The sequence below is a fragment of the Thalassophryne amazonica genome, chromosome 9, assembly GCF_902500255.1.
Source record: "Thalassophryne amazonica chromosome 9, fThaAma1.1, whole genome shotgun sequence".
Lineage (NCBI taxonomy): Eukaryota > Metazoa > Chordata > Actinopteri > Batrachoidiformes > Batrachoididae > Thalassophryne > Thalassophryne amazonica.
In genome coordinates, this window is record NC_047111.1 from 78010416 (window position 1) to 78030387 (window position 19972).

Here is a 19972-nt window from a genome sequence, read left to right on the forward strand (position 1 = left end):
TGCAGCCCTAGTGTTTAGGCTGAAATAAAATGTCTTTCCTAAAAATATCAAAGTCCGGATTTCAAAAAACAAGAGAATAAAGGACAGGGAAAAAACTAAATGAGGGAAAGCAGCTGCTAACCAAATTCTTTGAAAAGAAAGGTGAGCTTGAAAGCTAGCTATATTGAGTTGGGGGGGGACCAAATGCACCATTTTATAGAAAAATGGTGCAATTTGGTGCAATCCTGTGCATTTTAACAGACAGGAATGCACCAAATTGCACCATTTTTCTATAAAATGGTGCAATTTGGTCTCCCAGACCCCCCAACTCAATATTGCTCCCCCAACTTTAAAAAGGGTTCTGACTCCTAGGTGTGATCTAAGGTACACATGATTTAGACCTAGTTTAACTACGCATTAGAAATTTGGTGTTTGCGTTAATAAAAAAGAACCGTCGGGGGGGGGGGATCTTCAATATGGCTAGTACCTAGGGCCCAGAATTTGGTGCTATGCCCCTGGCTTTCACACCAATATTTTCATTAATGTAATTATTTATGGTGAGGATATAAACATTTAATATGACAGCTTCATGTTCAAATCTGGTGTCTAAAAAATACCAGAACCATTGAGTTGCTGGATGAGTGCTGCAAACCATTGGGACTGGGAATTGAGTGACCTGTGGTTGTGTGTTTTCTTGTTTGTTTGCTTGTAGTGTGATACGTGACATGGTTTATGTCTCTATTTTTTTTTTATTGATAGATAGCTTGTGTGTGTATGCACAATGTTTGAACACACTTTCCCATCAAGCTGGATAGGAAAGTCTCCCAAATGATTAGTTTTTGTTAACTTGAGGTCAGCTGAGACAGCTGTCATCCATGATGGCACCTTGACAGTTGCACGAATTTGATCCCCACACTAGCACACAATCTTGGATGCCAATGAATAAACTTGTCAACTGTTGTAAACTGTGTGCCACTGTGCAAAGAAAATTTTGAGATGTTCAAAATTTCTGGCACGCATTAATTGTGTGCCACTTGCGTGAACTAGTCATGAACATTCCACAGCCTATACAGCCTGCTGAAATTAAATTATGACGATTTTACATCTAAAAATGCAACTCTTTTACCAATCCATTACTCACTTTCACTCTCTCTCTCTCTCTCTCTCTCTCTCTCTCTCTCTCTCTCTCTCTATATATATATATATAAAATAAATGATTACCTTTGAGACAAGATTCCAAATACATTTTCCACTGCACAATGTGCACAAGACAACCTGTAGCTGTAGGTAATTTCTCTGATTCTGGGAGTGATGAGAGAATGGTTTAATCAGCCAAGTTCTGAGCAAATGCATCATCGGTTATGGAATGATTATTTTTTTTAAATATACAGTAGTGTTCAGAATAATAGTAGTGCTATGTGACTAAAAAGATTAATCCAGGTTTTGAGTATATTTCTTATTGTTACATGGGAAACAAGGTACCAGTAGATTCTCAAATCCAACAAGACCAAGCATTCATTGATATGCACACTCTTAAGGCTATGAAATTGGGCTATTAGTAAAAAAAAAAGTAGAAAAGGGGGTGTTCACAATAATAGTAGTGTGGCATTCAGTTAGTGAGTTCGTCAATTTTGTGGAACAAACAGGTGTGAATCAGGTGTCCCCTATGTAAGGATGAAGCCAGCACCTGTTGAACATGCTTTTCTCTTTGAAAGCCTGAGGAAAATGGGACGTTCAAGACATTGTTCAGAAGAACAGCGTAGTTTGATTAAAACGTTGGAGAGGGGAAAACTTATACGCAGGTGCAAAAAATTATAGGCTGTTCATCTACAATGATCTCCAATGCTTTAAAATGGACAAAAAACCCAGAGACACGTGGAAGAAAATGGAAAACAACCAAAATGGATAGAAGAATAACCAGAATGGCAAAGGCTCACCCATTGATCAGCTCCAGGATGATCAAAGACAGTCTGGAGTTACCTGTAAGTGCTGTGACAGTTAGAAGACGCCTGTGTGAAGCTAATTTATTTGCAAGAATCCCCCGCAAAGTCCCTCTGTTAAATAAAAGACGTGTAGAAGAAGTTACAATTTGCTAAAGAACACATCAACTGGCCTAAAGAGAAATGGAGGAATATTTTGTGGACTGATGAGAGTAAAATTGTTCTTTTTGGGTCCAAGGGCCGCAGACAGTTTGTGAGACGACCCCCAAACTCTGAATTCAAGCCACAGTTCACAGTGAAGACAGTGAAGCATGGTGGTGCAAGCATCATGATATGGGCATGTTTCTCCTACTATATGGTGTTGGGCCTATATATCGCATACCAGGTATCATGGAGCAGTTTGGATATGTCAAAATACTTGAAGAGGTCATGTTGCCTTATGCTGAAGAGGACATGCCCTTGAAATGGGTGTTTCAACAAGACAGTGACCCCAAACACACTAGTAAACAAGCAAAATCTTGGTTCCAAACCAACAAAATGCCTCGCAGATGTGAAGAAATCATGAAAAACTGTGGTTATACAACTAAATACTAACTTAGTGATTCACAGGATTGCTAAAAAAGCAGTTTGAACATAATAGTTTTGAACTCAACTCAGCCACATGGGGTGTGCAGCCAGTACATTCTGAGTGCTGGTCCCAAGCCCGGATAAATGAGAGTTGCGTCAGGAAGGGCATCCGGTGTAAAACAAGCCAACCCAACTATGCAGACTCGGAATCGAATTCCCATACCGGATCGGTCACGGCCCGGGTTAACAATGTCCGCCACCGGTGCTATTGCCCAACAGGGTGCCGGTGGAAACTGGGCTGCTGCTGGGCGAAGATGACGAAGAGGAGGAAAACGTTGCCACGAACAGCGGGAGAAGAAAACTAGAAGGGTGGAAATGAGACTGGGGACTTTGAATGTTGGTAGTATGACTGGTAAAGGGAGAGAGCTGGCTGATATGATGGAGAGGAGAAAGGTAGACATATTGTGTGTGCAAGAGACCAAGTGGAAGGGAAGTAAGAGCAGGAGCGTCGGCGGTGGGTACAAGTTGTACCATGGTGAGGACAGGAAGAGAAATGCTGTTGGGCTCCTTTTAAAGGAAGAGTATGTTAAAAGTGTGTTGGAGGTTAAGTGAGTGTCTGACAGGGTGATGAGTGTGAAGTTGGAAATTGAAGGGGTGATGATGAATATCATCAGTGCATATGCCCCACAGGTAGGTTGTGAGATGAAGGAGAAAGAAGATTTCTGGAGTGTTAGATGAGGTGGTGGAGAGTGTGCCCAAGCATGAAAGAGTGGTGATAGGAGCAGACTTCAATGGGCATGTTGGTGAAGGGAACAGAGGTGATGAGGAAGTAATGGGTAGATATGGTATCAAGGATAGGAATGGGGAAGGACAGATGGTAGTTGATTTTGCAAAAAGGATGGAAATGGCTGTGGTGAATACCTACTTTAAGAAAAGGGAGGAGCACAGGGTAACATAAGAGTGGAGGAAGGTGCACACAGGTGGACTACATTCTTTATAGGAGATGCAAGCTAAAATAAATCACAGACTGTAAGGTGGTAGCAGGAGAGAGTGTCACTAGACAGCATAGGATGGTTGTTTGTAGGATGACTTTAGAGGTAAAGAAGAAGAAGAGAGTGAGAGCTCAACAAAGGATCAGATGGTGGAAGCTGAAGGAGGAAGACTGTTGTGTGAAATTTAGCGAGCAGGTGAGAGAAGCACTGGTTGGAGGGGAAGCAATTTTGGACAACTGGAAAAGTACTGCAGATGTGGTGAGGGAGACAGCTAGGGCAGTACTGGGTATGACATCTGGACAGTGGAAGGAAGATAAGGAGACTTGGTGGTGGAATGAAGAGGTCCAGGAAAGCATAAGGAGAAAGAGGTTGGCGAAAAAGTTTTGGGATAGTCGGAGAGATGAAGAAAGTAGACAGGAGTACAAGGAGATGCGGCGTAAGGCGAGAAGAGAAGTGGCAAAAGCAAAGGAAAAGGCATATTGCAGCTGTACAAGAAGTTGAATAGTAAGGAAGGAGAAAAGGACTTGTACCGATTGGCCAGACAAAGGGACAGAGCTGGAAAGGATGTGCAGCAGGTTAGGGTGGTAAAAGATGCACATGGTAATGTGCTGACAAGTGAGGAGTGTGTGCTGAGAAAGTGGAGGGAATATTTTGAAGAGTTGATGAATAAAGAAAATGAGCGAGAGAAAAGGCTGGATGATGTCGTGAGAGTAAATCAGGAAGTAAAAGAGATTAGCAAGGAAGAAGTGAGGGCTGCTATGAAGAGGATGAAGAGTGGAAAGGCAGTTGGTCCAGATGACATTCCAATGGAGGCATGGAAATATCTAGGAGAGATGGCAGTAGAGTTTCTAACCAGATTGTTTAATAAAATCTTGGAAAGTGAGAGGATGCCTGAGGAGTGGAAACGAAGTGTGCTGGTTCCTATTTTCAAGAACAAGGGTGATGTGCAGAGCTGCAGTAACTACAGAGGCATAAAGCTGATCAGCCACAGCATGAAGTTATGGGAAAGAGTAGTAGAAGCTAGGCTTAGAAAACAGGTGAAGATCTGTGAGCAGCAATATGGTTTCATGCTGAGAAAGAGCACTACAGATGCAATGTTTGCTCTGAGAATACTGTTGGAAAAGTACAGAGAAGGACAGAAAGAGTTACATTGTGTGTTTGTGGACTTAGAAAAAGCTTATGATAGGGTGCCAAGAGAAGAGTTGTGGCATTGTATGAGGAAGTCTGGATTAATCTTTTTAGTCACATAGCACTACTATTATTCTGAACACTACTGTAGGTACAGTCCACATGTAAGTGTTAGGGTGAGTGCAGATTTCTTTTTTCCAACTGTTGTTTTTTTTCTCCTCAAGTTGGGTAGTGTAGCGAATAGCTTTACAGAATCAAAAGTTGCCTAATTTTCAATTGTAACAAAGAACTCACTGTCCAGACATAAGACCAGAATGTCTTAAGCTGAAGGCCTGTGCTGTCACTTGACCCGATGTCGCAGACCGAACGGTCTCTCTAAAAATCGGTCCCCCTGATGACGTGGTTCACCGATTAACACCTCGTTAATCCGTTAATCCCCACGGCTAATCAGGCTGCTAGCTAATGCGTTCACTGCTAGTTGGACATTTCAAAGTGTCACAGAATTTCGCCTCGTTTCTGCTTAAAATGGTCTTGTTTCTGCATAACACTCACTTTAGAATGATTTAAGAGGTTTTACCTTTATCATCTGATGGTTCCCATTCATCCATTTGATTGCTTTGGGTGAGGAGACACTGTCTCAGACGTGCTGCTGTGGTCTGAAATGATGCATGTGCAGATGCAAAAGGCGAACCAATTTTTAGGGGTGGACCATTTGGTCTGTGACACCGGGGTTGGGTGCAGAAAGCCCCCACCTTCTCACAAATTCAATTTCAATTTATTAATTTATATAGTGCCAACTCATGACAAAGTCGCACCAAGGCGCTTCACACAATTCATAACAACATAAAATAATTTAAAATCAAAATTAAAAGCAAGAAAAGCACAATAAAAAGATAAAACACAGTAGAATAAAAAGAAATTACAAAGCAAACACAAAAACAAATTAAATTAATAAGACACTCTAAGAAAGTGGGTCTTCAGTCTTGATTTGAAAGTCTCCACCGTGTCAGACTGCCTAATAACAGCAGATAGATCGTTCTAAAGAGTCAGACCATGGTAGGAGAAGGCTCTATACCCCACAGACTTCTTGTTCATCCTTGGAACACAGAAGCCCTGTGCCCTGCGAACGCAAGGGCCACGCAGGTACGTAGGGCTTAACCAAGTCCGCCAGGTAGAAGGGTGCCAGTCCATGAACAATTTTATAAACAAATTGTTCACGGACAAAGTTGTTCATTGTTGACAAAGTGACCAAACATTCCCTGACCCAATTTACGATGTCTCAGGAGAGCTTCAACATGTCTGGTAAGCCCAGTTCAGTCATAACTTGAACTTCCTGCGGTAGGTGATGCCCCTTTTGAAGTATTTAATTAAATTTCATGTTTAATTAAATATTGTTTTAATTTAGATTGTTACATTTCCTGGTGCCCCAGTGTGAGGTGATTCAGTATAGTACAGTAGAGAGGAAAAAGGTCACTTAAAAAAAAACAAAACAACAAAATGTAAAGCTTTTATTTACAACCACTCCCACCCTCCAAAAAATGCTGAAATTTAGAGTTGAAAAGCAAAAATTTAACAGTTTTTTAATTACATTTTAAGCATAATTATGAAACGTGAAGTGTCTCTTGATAAAGCTAATTGTAACTCTACTACAGGCCTAATATAGGCGATTCTGGTACAAAGAAATGTCTTTTAAACTTTGAAATCTATTCAGATAATTGTAGATTTATGACCTAGGGCTGTATTTTCATGGCAGTGCAAAGACCAGTGCAAGTCTCAGAGGTCTACAGACAATTCCTTTGACTTCATTCTTGATCTGTGCTCTGACATGCACTGTCAACTGTGGGACCTTATATGTAGACAGGTGTGTGTCTTTCCAAATCATGTCCAATCAACTGACTTTACCCCAGATGAACTCCAGTTAAGCTATAGAAACATCTCTAGGATGATCAGTGGCAATAGGATGCACCTGGACTCAATTTTGAGCCTTATGCCAAAGGCTGTGAATACTTATGTACATGTGATTTCTTAGTTTTTTATTTTTAATAAATTTGCAAAAATCTAAAGAAAAACAAAACAAAACCTACTTTCACATTGTCATTATGGGGTACTGTGTATAGATTTTGAGGGAAAAAAAAATTGAATTTCCTCCATTTTGGAAAAAGGCTGCAACGTAAAATGTGGAAAAAGTGAAGTGCTGTGAATACTTTCCGGATGCACTGTACTTGTGATGTTTGCACAAACTGGCTGGCCATAGCATGTCGGTGTGTGCAGAAGCAGAATGTGATCACAGTAGCACCATTATTCAGTGGTGTGTAGATTGTTCTGCTTCATGCAAATACAATGAAATACAAAGTATATATAGAAATGTGTCCAAATTAAGTGCATAATGCCTTTAATGTAGTGTACAAGTCAAACTATAGATTCCATGCATGTGTAATATGGCCTACTCTGTGGTGTGGTATTTCAACACAAGACAAACATTCAACAGGTTGTTGACACGAATCAGTGTGCTTGTTGACTTCTGTGCCGTCTGTTGATCTCATTGAGGATCACGTCTGTGCTGGGCTGTTCAGAAACTGTGATCATCTCGTCTTCAAATGGGCTTCCTGTAATACAACATGACTAGCAAATTAATCATAATAATAAAAACATAATAGTTTTGAACTCAACTCAGCCACATGGGGTGTGCAGCCAGTACATTCTGAGTGCTGGTCCCAAGCCCGGATAAATGAGAGTTGCGTCAGGAAGGGCATCCGGTGTAAAACAAGCCAACCCAACTATGCAGACTCGGAATCGAATTCCCATACCGGATCGGTCACGGCCCGGGTTAACAATGTCCGCCACCGGTGCTATTGCCCAACAGGGTGCCGGTGGAAACTGGGCTGCTGCTGGGCGAAGATGACGAAGAGGAGGAAAACGTTGCCACGAACAGCGGGAGAAGAAAACTAGAAGGGTGGAAATGAGACTGGGGACTTTGAATGTTGGTAGTATGACTGGTAAAGGGAGAGAGCTGGCTGATATGATGGAGAGGAGAAAGGTAGACATATTGTGTGTGCAAGAGACCAAGTGGAAGGGAAGTAAGAGCAGGAGCGTCGGCGGTGGGTACAAGTTGTACCATGGTGAGGACAGGAAGAGAAATGCTGTTGGGCTCCTTTTAAAGGAAGAGTATGTTAAAAGTGTGTTGGAGGTTAAGTGAGTGTCTGACAGGGTGATGAGTGTGAAGTTGGAAATTGAAGGGGTGATGATGAATATCATCAGTGCATATGCCCCACAGGTAGGTTGTGAGATGAAGGAGAAAGAAGATTTCTGGAGTGTTAGATGAGGTGGTGGAGAGTGTGCCCAAGCATGAAAGAGTGGTGATAGGAGCAGACTTCAATGGGCATGTTGGTGAAGGGAACAGAGGTGATGAGGAAGTAATGGGTAGATATGGTATCAAGGATAGGAATGGGGAAGGACAGATGGTAGTTGATTTTGCAAAAAGGATGGAAATGGCTGTGGTGAATACCTACTTTAAGAAAAGGGAGGAGCACAGGGTAACATAAGAGTGGAGGAAGGTGCACACAGGTGGACTACATTCTTTATAGGAGATGCAAGCTAAAATAAATCACAGACTGTAAGGTGGTAGCAGGAGAGAGTGTCACTAGACAGCATAGGATGGTTGTTTGTAGGATGACTTTAGAGGTAAAGAAGAAGAAGAGAGTGAGAGCTCAACAAAGGATCAGATGGTGGAAGCTGAAGGAGGAAGACTGTTGTGTGAAATTTAGCGAGCAGGTGAGAGAAGCACTGGTTGGAGGGGAAGCAATTTTGGACAACTGGAAAAGTACTGCAGATGTGGTGAGGGAGACAGCTAGGGCAGTACTGGGTATGACATCTGGACAGTGGAAGGAAGATAAGGAGACTTGGTGGTGGAATGAAGAGGTCCAGGAAAGCATAAGGAGAAAGAGGTTGGCGAAAAAGTTTTGGGATAGTCGGAGAGATGAAGAAAGTAGACAGGAGTACAAGGAGATGCGGCGTAAGGCGAGAAGAGAAGTGGCAAAAGCAAAGGAAAAGGCATATTGCAGCTGTACAAGAAGTTGAATAGTAAGGAAGGAGAAAAGGACTTGTACCGATTGGCCAGACAAAGGGACAGAGCTGGAAAGGATGTGCAGCAGGTTAGGGTGGTAAAAGATGCACATGGTAATGTGCTGACAAGTGAGGAGTGTGTGCTGAGAAAGTGGAGGGAATATTTTGAAGAGTTGATGAATAAAGAAAATGAGCGAGAGAAAAGGCTGGATGATGTCGTGAGAGTAAATCAGGAAGTAAAAGAGATTAGCAAGGAAGAAGTGAGGGCTGCTATGAAGAGGATGAAGAGTGGAAAGGCAGTTGGTCCAGATGACATTCCAATGGAGGCATGGAAATATCTAGGAGAGATGGCAGTAGAGTTTCTAACCAGATTGTTTAATAAAATCTTGGAAAGTGAGAGGATGCCTGAGGAGTGGAAACGAAGTGTGCTGGTTCCTATTTTCAAGAACAAGGGTGATGTGCAGAGCTGCAGTAACTACAGAGGCATAAAGCTGATCAGCCACAGCATGAAGTTATGGGAAAGAGTAGTAGAAGCTAGGCTTAGAAAACAGGTGAAGATCTGTGAGCAGCAATATGGTTTCATGCTGAGAAAGAGCACTACAGATGCAATGTTTGCTCTGAGAATACTGTTGGAAAAGTACAGAGAAGGACAGAAAGAGTTACATTGTGTGTTTGTGGACTTAGAAAAAGCTTATGATAGGGTGCCAAGAGAAGAGTTGTGGCATTGTATGAGGAAGTCTGGATTAATCTTTTTAGTCACATAGCACTACTATTATTCTGAACACTACTGTAGGTACAGTCCACATGTAAGTGTTAGGGTGAGTGCAGATTTCTTTTTTCCAACTGTTGTTTTTTTTCTCCTCAAGTTGGGTAGTGTAGCGAATAGCTTTACAGAATCAAAAGTTGCCTAATTTTCAATTGTAACAAAGAACTCACTGTCCAGACATAAGACCAGAATGTCTTAAGCTGAAGGCCTGTGCTGTCACTTGACCCGATGTCGCAGACCGAACGGTCTCTCTAAAAATCGGTCCCCCTGATGACGTGGTTCACCGATTAACACCTCGTTAATCCGTTAATCCCCACGGCTAATCAGGCTGCTAGCTAATGCGTTCACTGCTAGTTGGACATTTCAAAGTGTCACAGAATTTCGCCTCGTTTCTGCTTAAAATGGTCTTGTTTCTGCATAACACTCACTTTAGAATGATTTAAGAGGTTTTACCTTTATCATCTGATGGTTCCCATTCATCCATTTGATTGCTTTGGGTGAGGAGACACTGTCTCAGACGTGCTGCTGTGGTCTGAAATGATGCATGTGCAGATGCAAAAGGCGAACCAATTTTTAGGGGTGGACCATTTGGTCTGTGACACCGGGGTTGGGTGCAGAAAGCCCCCACCTTCTCACAAATTCAATTTCAATTTATTAATTTATATAGTGCCAACTCATGACAAAGTCGCACCAAGGCGCTTCACACAATTCATAACAACATAAAATAATTTAAAATCAAAATTAAAAGCAAGAAAAGCACAATAAAAAGATAAAACACAGTAGAATAAAAAGAAATTACAAAGCAAACACAAAAACAAATTAAATTAATAAGACACTCTAAGAAAGTGGGTCTTCAGTCTTGATTTGAAAGTCTCCACCGTGTCAGACTGCCTAATAACAGCAGATAGATCGTTCTAAAGAGTCAGACCATGGTAGGAGAAGGCTCTATACCCCACAGACTTCTTGTTCATCCTTGGAACACAGAAGCCCTGTGCCCTGCGAACGCAAGGGCCACGCAGGTACGTAGGGCTTAACCAAGTCCGCCAGGTAGGAGGGTGCCAGTCCATGAACAATTTTATAAACAAATTGTTCACGGACAAAGTTGTTCATTGTTGACAAAGTGACCAAACATTCCCTGACCCAATTTACGATGTCTCAGGAGAGCTTCAACATGTCTGGTAAGCCCAGTTCAGTCATAACTTGAACTTCCTGCGGTAGGTGATGCCCCTTTTGAAGTATTTAATTAAATTTCATGTTTAATTAAATATTGTTTTAATTTAGATTGTTACATTTCCTGGTGCCCCAGTGTGAGGTGATTCAGTATAGTACAGTAGAGAGGAAAAAGGTCACTTAAAAAAAAACAAAACAACAAAATGTAAAGCTTTTATTTACAACCACTCCCACCCTCCAAAAAATGCTGAAATTTAGAGTTGAAAAGCAAAAATTTAACAGTTTTTTAATTACATTTTAAGCATAATTATGAAACGTGAAGTGTCTCTTGATAAAGCTAATTGTAACTCTACTACAGGCCTAATATAGGCGATTCTGGTACAAAGAAATGTCTTTTAAACTTTGAAATCTATTCAGATAATTGTAGATTTATGACCTAGGGCTGTATTTTCATGGCAGTGCAAAGACCAGTGCAAGTCTCAGAGGTCTACAGACAATTCCTTTGACTTCATTCTTGATCTGTGCTCTGACATGCACTGTCAACTGTGGGACCTTATATGTAGACAGGTGTGTGTCTTTCCAAATCATGTCCAATCAACTGACTTTACCCCAGATGAACTCCAGTTAAGCTATAGAAACATCTCTAGGATGATCAGTGGCAATAGGATGCACCTGGACTCAATTTTGAGCCTTATGCCAAAGGCTGTGAATACTTATGTACATGTGATTTCTTAGTTTTTTATTTTTAATAAATTTGCAAAAATCTAAAGAAAAACAAAACAAAACCTACTTTCACATTGTCATTATGGGGTACTGTGTATAGATTTTGAGGGAAAAAAAAATTGAATTTCCTCCATTTTGGAAAAAGGCTGCAACGTAAAATGTGGAAAAAGTGAAGTGCTGTGAATACTTTCCGGATGCACTGTACTTGTGATGTTTGCACAAACTGGCTGGCCATAGCATGTCGGTGTGTGCAGAAGCAGAATGTGATCACAGTAGCACCATTATTCAGTGGTGTGTAGATTGTTCTGCTTCATGCAAATACAATGAAATACAAAGTATATATAGAAATGTGTCCAAATTAAGTGCATAATGCCTTTAATGTAGTGTACAAGTCAAACTATAGATTCCATGCATGTGTAATATGGCCTACTCTGTGGTGTGGTATTTCAACACAAGACAAACATTCAACAGGTTGTTGACACGAATCAGTGTGCTTGTTGACTTCTGTGCCGTCTGTTGATCTCATTGAGGATCACGTCTGTGCTGGGCTGTTCAGAAACTGTGATCATCTCGTCTTCAAATGGGCTTCCTGTAATACAACATGACTAGCAAATTAATCCATACAAACTCACTATGCATTGGACCATATGATGCTAATCGTATCTAATTTTATTTGTGATGTAATGCATGGAGAGCTGTTCTTCAAAAATGAAAGAATCTCATAATTTCCAGCTACATGTAACTGCTCCAAAGTTTCCATCATGCACATGATGAAAGTATTCTCTGTGCCAAACCCAGGCATGTCCAGCAGGTGGCAGCCAGTTATGTGTTGGAGTGCTTAAATAAAACAAAGCTGGTCTTTGTGTTGATCTGATGCATCAAAATTCACTCAATTTTAATGGGCTCAAATTCATTATTTGTTTATCCCCCCACAGGGCAGAAAGTGGGCTTGAAGTTAATACAACCCCTGACAATAATTATGGAATCACTGGCCTCGGAGGATGTTCATTCAGTTGTTTAATTTTGTAGAAAAAAAGCAGATCACAGACATGACACAAAACTAGTCATTTCAAATGGCAACTTTCTGGCTTTAAGAAACACTATAAGAAATCAGGAAAAAAAAATTGTGGCAGTTAGTAACAGTTACTTTTTTAGACCAAGCAGAGGGAAAAAAATATGGACACTCAATTCTGAGGAAAAAATTATGGAATCACCCTGTAAATTTCCATCCCCAAAACTAACACCTGCATCAAATCAGATCTGCTCGTTAGTCTGCATCTAAAAAGGAGTGATCACACCTTGGAGAGCTGTTGCACCAAGTGGACTGTCATGAATCATGGCTCCAACACGAGAGATGTCAATTGAAACAAAGGAGAGGATTATCAAACTCTTAAAAGAGGGTAAATCATCACGCAATGTTGCAAAAGATGTTGGTTGTTCACAGTCAGCTGTGTCTAAACTCTGGACCAAATACAAACAACATGGGAAGGTTGTTAAAGGCAAACATACTGGTAGACCAAGGAAGACATCAAAGCTTCAAGACAGAAAACTTAAAGCAATATGTCTCAAAAATTGAAAATGCACAACGAAACAAATGAGGAAAGAATGGGAGGAAACTGGAGTCAACGTCTGTGACCGAACTGTAAGAAACCGCCTAAAGAAAATGGGATTTACATACAGAAAAGCTGTCATTACATCATCAATAAATGCACAAGTTTACGTTGATATTTTGGACACTTTTCTTATCCCATCAATTGAAAGGATGTTTAGGGATGATGAAATCATTTTTCAAGATGATAATGCATCTTGCCATAGAGCAAAAACTGTGAAAACATTCCTTGCAAAAAGACACATAGGGTCAATGTCATGGCCTGCAAATAGTCCGGATCTTAATCCAATTGAAAATCTTTGGTGGAAGTTGAAGAAAATGGTCCATGACAAGGTTCCAACCTGCAAAGCTGATCTGGCAACAGCAATCAGAGAAAGTTGGAGCCAGATTGATGAAGAGTACTGTTTGTCACTCATTAAGTCCATGCCTCAGAGACTGCAAGCTGTTATAAAAGCCAGTGATGTGTTGGAGCGTTCTTTTGTTTTTCATGATTCCATAATTTTTTCCTCAGAATTCAGTGATTCCATATTTTTTTCCCTCTGCTTGGTCTAAAAAAGTAACCATTACTGACTGCCACAATTTTTTTTTTTCTTGATTTCTTATAGTGTTTCTTAAAGCCAGAAAGTTGCCATTTGAAATGACTTTAGTTTTGTGTCATGTCTGTGATCTGCTTTTTTTCTACAAAATTAAACAACTGAATGAACATCCTCCGAGGCCGGTGATTCCATAATTTTTGCCAGGGGTTGTATGTGTGGGGAGTCGGTCAGTCATGTGACATTTCACTGATTAGCGAGATTATTTCAGTTCTGCTGAAACAATTGCCACCAAAGATGGTATTTGAGTTATGCTTAGTGACCCAAAGAAGCATATTGATTTTTGGGGTCCAAAGGTTAAAGTCACTGAATTGTACTTTGTACTTTCTGCAGAGAAAGTTTTTTCAGTAACTGGGTTCAGAACTAGTGGGCATGGACCACAGAGGCCAATATGAGAACTAGAATCTGTAGTCGCACTGAAACCTGTCCCGGCAAGGAGGCATGGTCACCATTTTGGATCAGGGCATAGACACGCTCAATGAGGCTCCTCAAGGAACAGATGGAATATGCCGGTGTCGCAGGCCGAACGGGCCGCTCCTAAAAATTTGTCTGCCCTGCCTACATTGCGCATGCATCATTTTGGAGCTCTCTTCACCCAAAGTGATCAAATGGATTATTATTATGGAATATTAACCATCAGATGACAAGCAAAACCCTCTTAAATCATTCTAAAGTCAGTTTTAAACAGAAACGAGGCGATATGTGGTAACACTTTGAAATGACCGACGCGCAGTGCATCCTTTGTCTTTTATGATGAAATAATGCTGAATTTATGTGGAAATGAGTGTTGTACAAAAGTTTCAGATATCTGTCGCTGAGATAGATGATGACTGGAGTGCAGTTTGAAGCAGAAATGAGGTGATAATCAGTGAACTGTGGCTAATGACGCATACGCAGTGAAAGCAGGGTGGACCAATTTTTAGGGGGGTCTGTTTGGTCTGTGACACTGGAAAGCTGCGCATGTTGGCAATGCCACAAACGGAGGAAGAAGGGAGACATTTCTTTCCATAAGTAAGTAGGTTTGGTTATTCTTGTCACTTTGTAAAGTTTGGTCAATGAACTGGTATAACTGTCATGTCTGTGTAATAGAGAAATCTACTGGTCACGGACACGGACCATTAACATTTCACTTATGTCAAGTTGATATTTTCCCCTTCTAGGCTGATGTCTAGTTAAAATACTTGTCATTAGTGATTAAAATTGTTCAACTGACGATTTTTTTCAATTTTGCTCCTTAAATAACTGAGCGGCTGCTCGCAGATTATAATGACCCACGCTGTGCCACTCAGTCACACCCACACACAGAGATGTGCACCCACACCACTGACTTCATGAATGAAGCTCCATCAATAAAGGAGAATCATGCAAAAGTGTGCGGTGTGCACATGCAATAACAATCGATTATTGGATTTTTACTGTAACAATCTGAGCATTTATATACCACCTGAAATAGAATGTTACTCAAAGCTGAATTAATTCAGGTGGATACAACATTGGATTTACCATGTGAAATAAATTAATGCACAGTTTGGATTGTGTGTAAGGAAATGATTACTAGATTTTAAAATGATTGCATTGGGAACAGATCGGATCCGTGTACACTTTCAACAGTAATATTTCGGAATGTTTGTGTCAGGATAAGTTTTATACTTTACTTACATTATATAATGTGAATTAATTTTACTGGCTCGATATTCAGGTAAGAACGATATTTTAACATGTAGTTTGCAAGCTTTTTTCCGCGTGTGTTCACTTGCATGTTTACATCCACATTGTAAATGCATGAGAAACATGTCACATCTGGGCACTCTGTCAATAGTTTGCACAGTTAGGATGTGTCATGTCGCTGTCCATGAAGGGACATTCGCTGTAAGTAGGCAGCATGGGGACTGTGGACTCTAGTTCTCATAATGGCCTCTGTGGTTTGGATTCATGTTCATTCACCCACTGCAATATACAGGGTATGAATTTGTGTGGCTTCGTCAAAAGATAAAGCGTCCACACGTGAGAGGGAGAGCGTTCACTTACCAACACCGGTAATCTGACTCGTCACTGACTCTGCAGAGTCACTGACTAGAAAAGACGAGGAGCTGGACAAGTGTTTGGTCCAGGACAGCTGTGACGCTTGTCTGACCACCGATAGCTGCCTCACAGTCTTCTGGGTGGCGGTACGACTCCAGTCTGCAATAAAATTGTCAAGTGCACAGTGTGTTCATGTCTTACTTTGTAGGGACAAAAAACACTGCACTGAATGACAGCATAAACTGTGCAGGTGACTCCTGACAGATTTCAATCCAGACTGAGAGTATATATATATATAAACAAAAGTTTTACCAGAATTCTCTGCTAGTCTCAGTTTTCCACAGCACAGGTAGGTTCTCCACTGTCTCCTCACATTTTCCTTCATCGCGCAGTAGAAAACAAATATAAAAAAACCTGCGAGAAAAAGACAGATGGGCACTGAATGATGTGTTTTTATACCTACTAGTCATCACTTACAAAGGATAGATGACAATTTGATGACACACACTGACCTGTTGGGCAGAAAACCTCATCGACACATAGGTTGTTTCTGCTATTTAAAGAACCGCCGTGCTCCTCTTGGGATTGACCAAAATGATGCTGTCATACGTATGCTCACATTTGAACAAAATACACAGACGCTCATCTTTGTGACAGCAATCACAATTACTGCAATTCATTATAATGCATTTTATGTCCGCACATGATAGTTATTTCCCTGTATTTGATTAGTTCGTGTGCACCCAAAAAGTGTTTACCAACTGGCCAAGCACACACAGAGAATTACAAAATATATCAGCTCACTTTAATAACTAGATGCTATCACAGGATGATTATGTGGATAATAACAAACACAGAAACACATTCATTGAGTGCAGAATAAATTACGTTTGCTCAAAGAGAACTGTGCATGTGCCAAAATCATGTATCAATGACCTCCGACACCTGAAAACATTAATGAGTTGATCTTTTGGTGGAAGGCAACAAATCTGCAAAACAAACTACTTGAAGTCTATTAATAAGAACCTGAGAAGTATAGTGAGTTGCAGTTTTCACTTTATTTAAGCTATTTGTACTTCATGTGGAAATTGCGGATGGGAATTTGAAATGCTGGCTCCGTTGGTTTGTCGCTCTCAGGGCCTAGTTTGCATGGTAAAAAGTTCAGACTGATCAAATAAGAATCCTAGGAGGAGTAGTGATTACAAATAAATTGTATTTTTTTTCAATCCTAAATCTTCTTGACCAAATCAAATTATTTTAGCCCTCATCAGTACAGCTGGGGTGTCAATGAATGTTCCTTATTGCTTCTTCTGCATTTTTTTTTCAGCTGCTCCCATTAGGCATCGTTACAGCAGATCATCTGTCTTCATCTCGTCCTGTCCTCTGCATCTTCTGTCACACCGATCATCTACATGTCCTCCCTCACCACATCCATAAACATTCTCTTTGGCCTCCCTCTTCTCCTCCTGCCTGGTGGCTCTATCCTCAGCATCCTTCTCCCTATATACCCTGCATAACCTTCTCTGCACATCTTCACAATCTCTGCTCTCTGACTTTGTCTCCAAACCATCCTACCTCCGCTCTTTCTAGGATACGCTTATTCCTGACCTTGTCCATCCTCATCACTCCCAAGGAAAATCGCAGCAGCTTGAGCTCCACCTTTACTCTTCTTGTTGGCACCACTGCACCTTATGATAGGTGGTCCTGGTACTCTGTTGTACCGTGCCCTTACACTCTTGCAGATATACTTCTGTCATACTTGTCCACCACATATGGCTTAGGTTCAGCAAATATTTACACTAGACAGCCTTCCTGATGCTAACCTAGTCATTTACTTGTTCTTGGGTAAAGCACTTATTATGCATGGGCTTGTACACCCCATGTGGCTGAGTTGTGTTCCTTAATTGCTGACCTCATATAAACAGTGTGGATTTCAATCACATTAACAGAATGTCATATGACTCAACTCACCTTGTAAAGAGTTAAAGATGGCAAACAGGTACATGAATGGCAGGTTAACGGGCCCCCAGGCGAAGAAGGCAAAACCCCAGGTGAGGCCCAAGAGGACTGTTATCCCTGCAACACTCCGTGCATCCTGCATGATGGTGCGATGCTGAGTGTTGTGAGGATTGTGTTTCTTTAACCGACAAAGTTGGACCAATACTACAATAAACATGATGAAGTTGAACAGGAAGATGATACAAAAATAGGCCACCACTGCGACATAGAAAGCAATGTCACTTTTCAGCCAGCAGCTGTGAGAGAGGATGGCCAGGGAGACAACAAAGAGGAACAATTCAAGCTGAAATGAGAACTGCATTTTAATTGGATGTTTAAAAGATTCTGCAATGGATTTTTGGGTTATACACTCACAAGTCGCCGGTGGAACTGTCAGGGTACCTGGCGTAGGACAGGAGCCCGTAGTTATCCTTGTCGATGGCTATGACGATAATGACCACAATGAGCGGCACACCCCAGCCGACCAACGAAAACTTGACCATGTAATGTGGTATGTAGCTGTTGAAGACTTTGATGAGAGCTAAGTACATATGTACAGCCTCAAGTCCCATCCAGGTGAAGGAAACCAACAGGAAGTAGTGAAGGAACCAGGCGGTGGAGATGCAGAGTCCTACCGCCTGTGGATACAGCGCCAGCCACGAATCCACGAGGAAGACCAGATTGAGCAGCAGCAGAGCCAGGCACAGCTGGACCAGGATTTTAGAGGGAGCGTCCTTACGCAACTTCCTACAGTTAAAAATAATAATAATTTTTCAAAACTTTAAAAAGTGCCTCGGCAGACTCTTGTAAATAATTGATTGCTATTTCAAAAGTGGTTCATAATACTGCTTCCACCTCTATGTCTTGTTTGTTGCGCATTTCTGATTTTGCATTGAAAGCCAGACCTGATTCTTGAAAAGAATCTTTGCGTAAGATTGGAACACAATTTTCAGTTGTATTTTACTGCACTGCATGTCACAAGATGTAATAAAGGAAACGTTAAGACAACTTTTTGAGTTAATTCAAGCAATAACAATAGGTGGATTGACTCTGTTTAATATACTTAACATAGTTAAAAAAGTTATATCAGCACGGTGGGTTAGTGGCTAGCACTGTTGCCTCACAGCAAGAAGGTTGTGGGATCGCCCCCCCCCCCACACACACACCACACACACACCTTTCTGTGTGGAGTTGTATGTTCTCCCGATGCTTGTGTGGGTTTCCTCTGGGCACTCCAGTTTCCTCCCACACTCAAAAACATGCTTAATTAGGGTCTGCTCCTTTCTCTGCCCCAGACCGAGGCAGTGTCTGTACATTTGGAGTTGGTCCCTGGGTGCTGAACTTTGGCTGCCCACTGCTCCTAGTGGTTGGATTGTGTCTAAGTGTAATTAGAATGGATTAAAGGCAAAGGACAAATTTTGTTGTATGTATGTGCAATTACAATAAAGACTATATTATTATTATTATTATTATTATTACAAAAAAAAACTTAAGGTATTGCATATTGTTTGAAGCTCTTCCTGTTCAATGCATTGCTAAAGCATTCTGTTTGGACTTTGATCAAACACATTTCATGGGCAACCTGGTTTATTTAACTCTTTAGGGCAGAGGTCTCAAATTGATTCCAGAAAGGGCCGAGAGGGTGCAGGTTTTCTTTGTAGCCACCCACCTGCTTTAGGGATTTAGATTATATGCTACAAGAAAGTAGAATCTAAATCTCTAAATAGTGTTTTTTTTTTTATTATATTACAACTGTAACATAATATATAATCATAATATAGAAGTGATTTCATGTTGTGTTTCCCTAAATGTTTTCATAATTTTTTATGGTTTTAGACTCTAGTTTTCACTTTTGGCTCTAACTACTCACCCGAAGGCCAAGTAGGTGAGGAGCGTGACTGATAGGAAGATGGCAGAAACTCCACAGCCAATATATGTAATAAACGTGAGGATGTCAGCCTGGACACGGCTGGTTATCGGCTTTCTGGAGAGATCCTGAGAGGAAAAATTGGAAGAATGAGACAAAGTATGACATGAGTTTAAAAAAAAATAAAGGAATCCTCCAGCTTTTACCAGCAGTATTGCAAAACTAGTCAGGTGGTTGCATCCACACACTGTCACATCGACTGCACTGTTTTTGACAAAGCAACCGTTTTGGTTCCAGCCACCAAATCCATCTGCCAATAGAAAGCATGGCTGGTTAGCCACATGACCTTCTGACCTCATGTAGCTTCCCTTCAGTCTGACAAACATGCAGAACTTACCATTCAGTGTGTAGTCCCAGAAAACACATCGAGCCACAAAATTATCCTGTAATTTCAGAAAATACAAAACTGTGTGTCAGGGTTGTTTTTTGTTGTTGTTTTTTTTGCACATTATTTATTTTGTAAATTATTTTGAAATTGTTTTGTGTTTGCATTCTG

The 19972-nt window shown here is 40.9% G+C and overlaps 1 protein-coding gene across 1 annotated transcript in view; it reads right to left on the reverse strand.

The window, feature by feature from the left end:
- Nucleotides 1-11413: 11413 nt before the first annotated feature.
- Nucleotides 11414-19972, reverse strand: part of LOC117517452 (adhesion G-protein coupled receptor G2-like) — a 49638-nt gene continuing 41079 nt past the window's right edge. The window contains exons 23-30 of the mRNA XM_034178469.1: nt 19814-19859; nt 19623-19726; nt 19420-19544; nt 17925-18296; nt 17523-17806; nt 15864-15965; nt 15558-15710; nt 11414-11916 (exon numbers count right to left, since the gene is read on the reverse strand). Coding sequence (XP_034034360.1) covers nt 11813-11916; nt 15558-15710; nt 15864-15965; nt 17523-17806; nt 17925-18296; nt 19420-19544; nt 19623-19726; nt 19814-19859 — 1290 coding nt within the window. The 3' untranslated portion in view covers nt 11414-11812. The remainder of the gene's footprint in view (nt 11917-15557; nt 15711-15863; nt 15966-17522; nt 17807-17924; nt 18297-19419; nt 19545-19622; nt 19727-19813; nt 19860-19972) is intronic.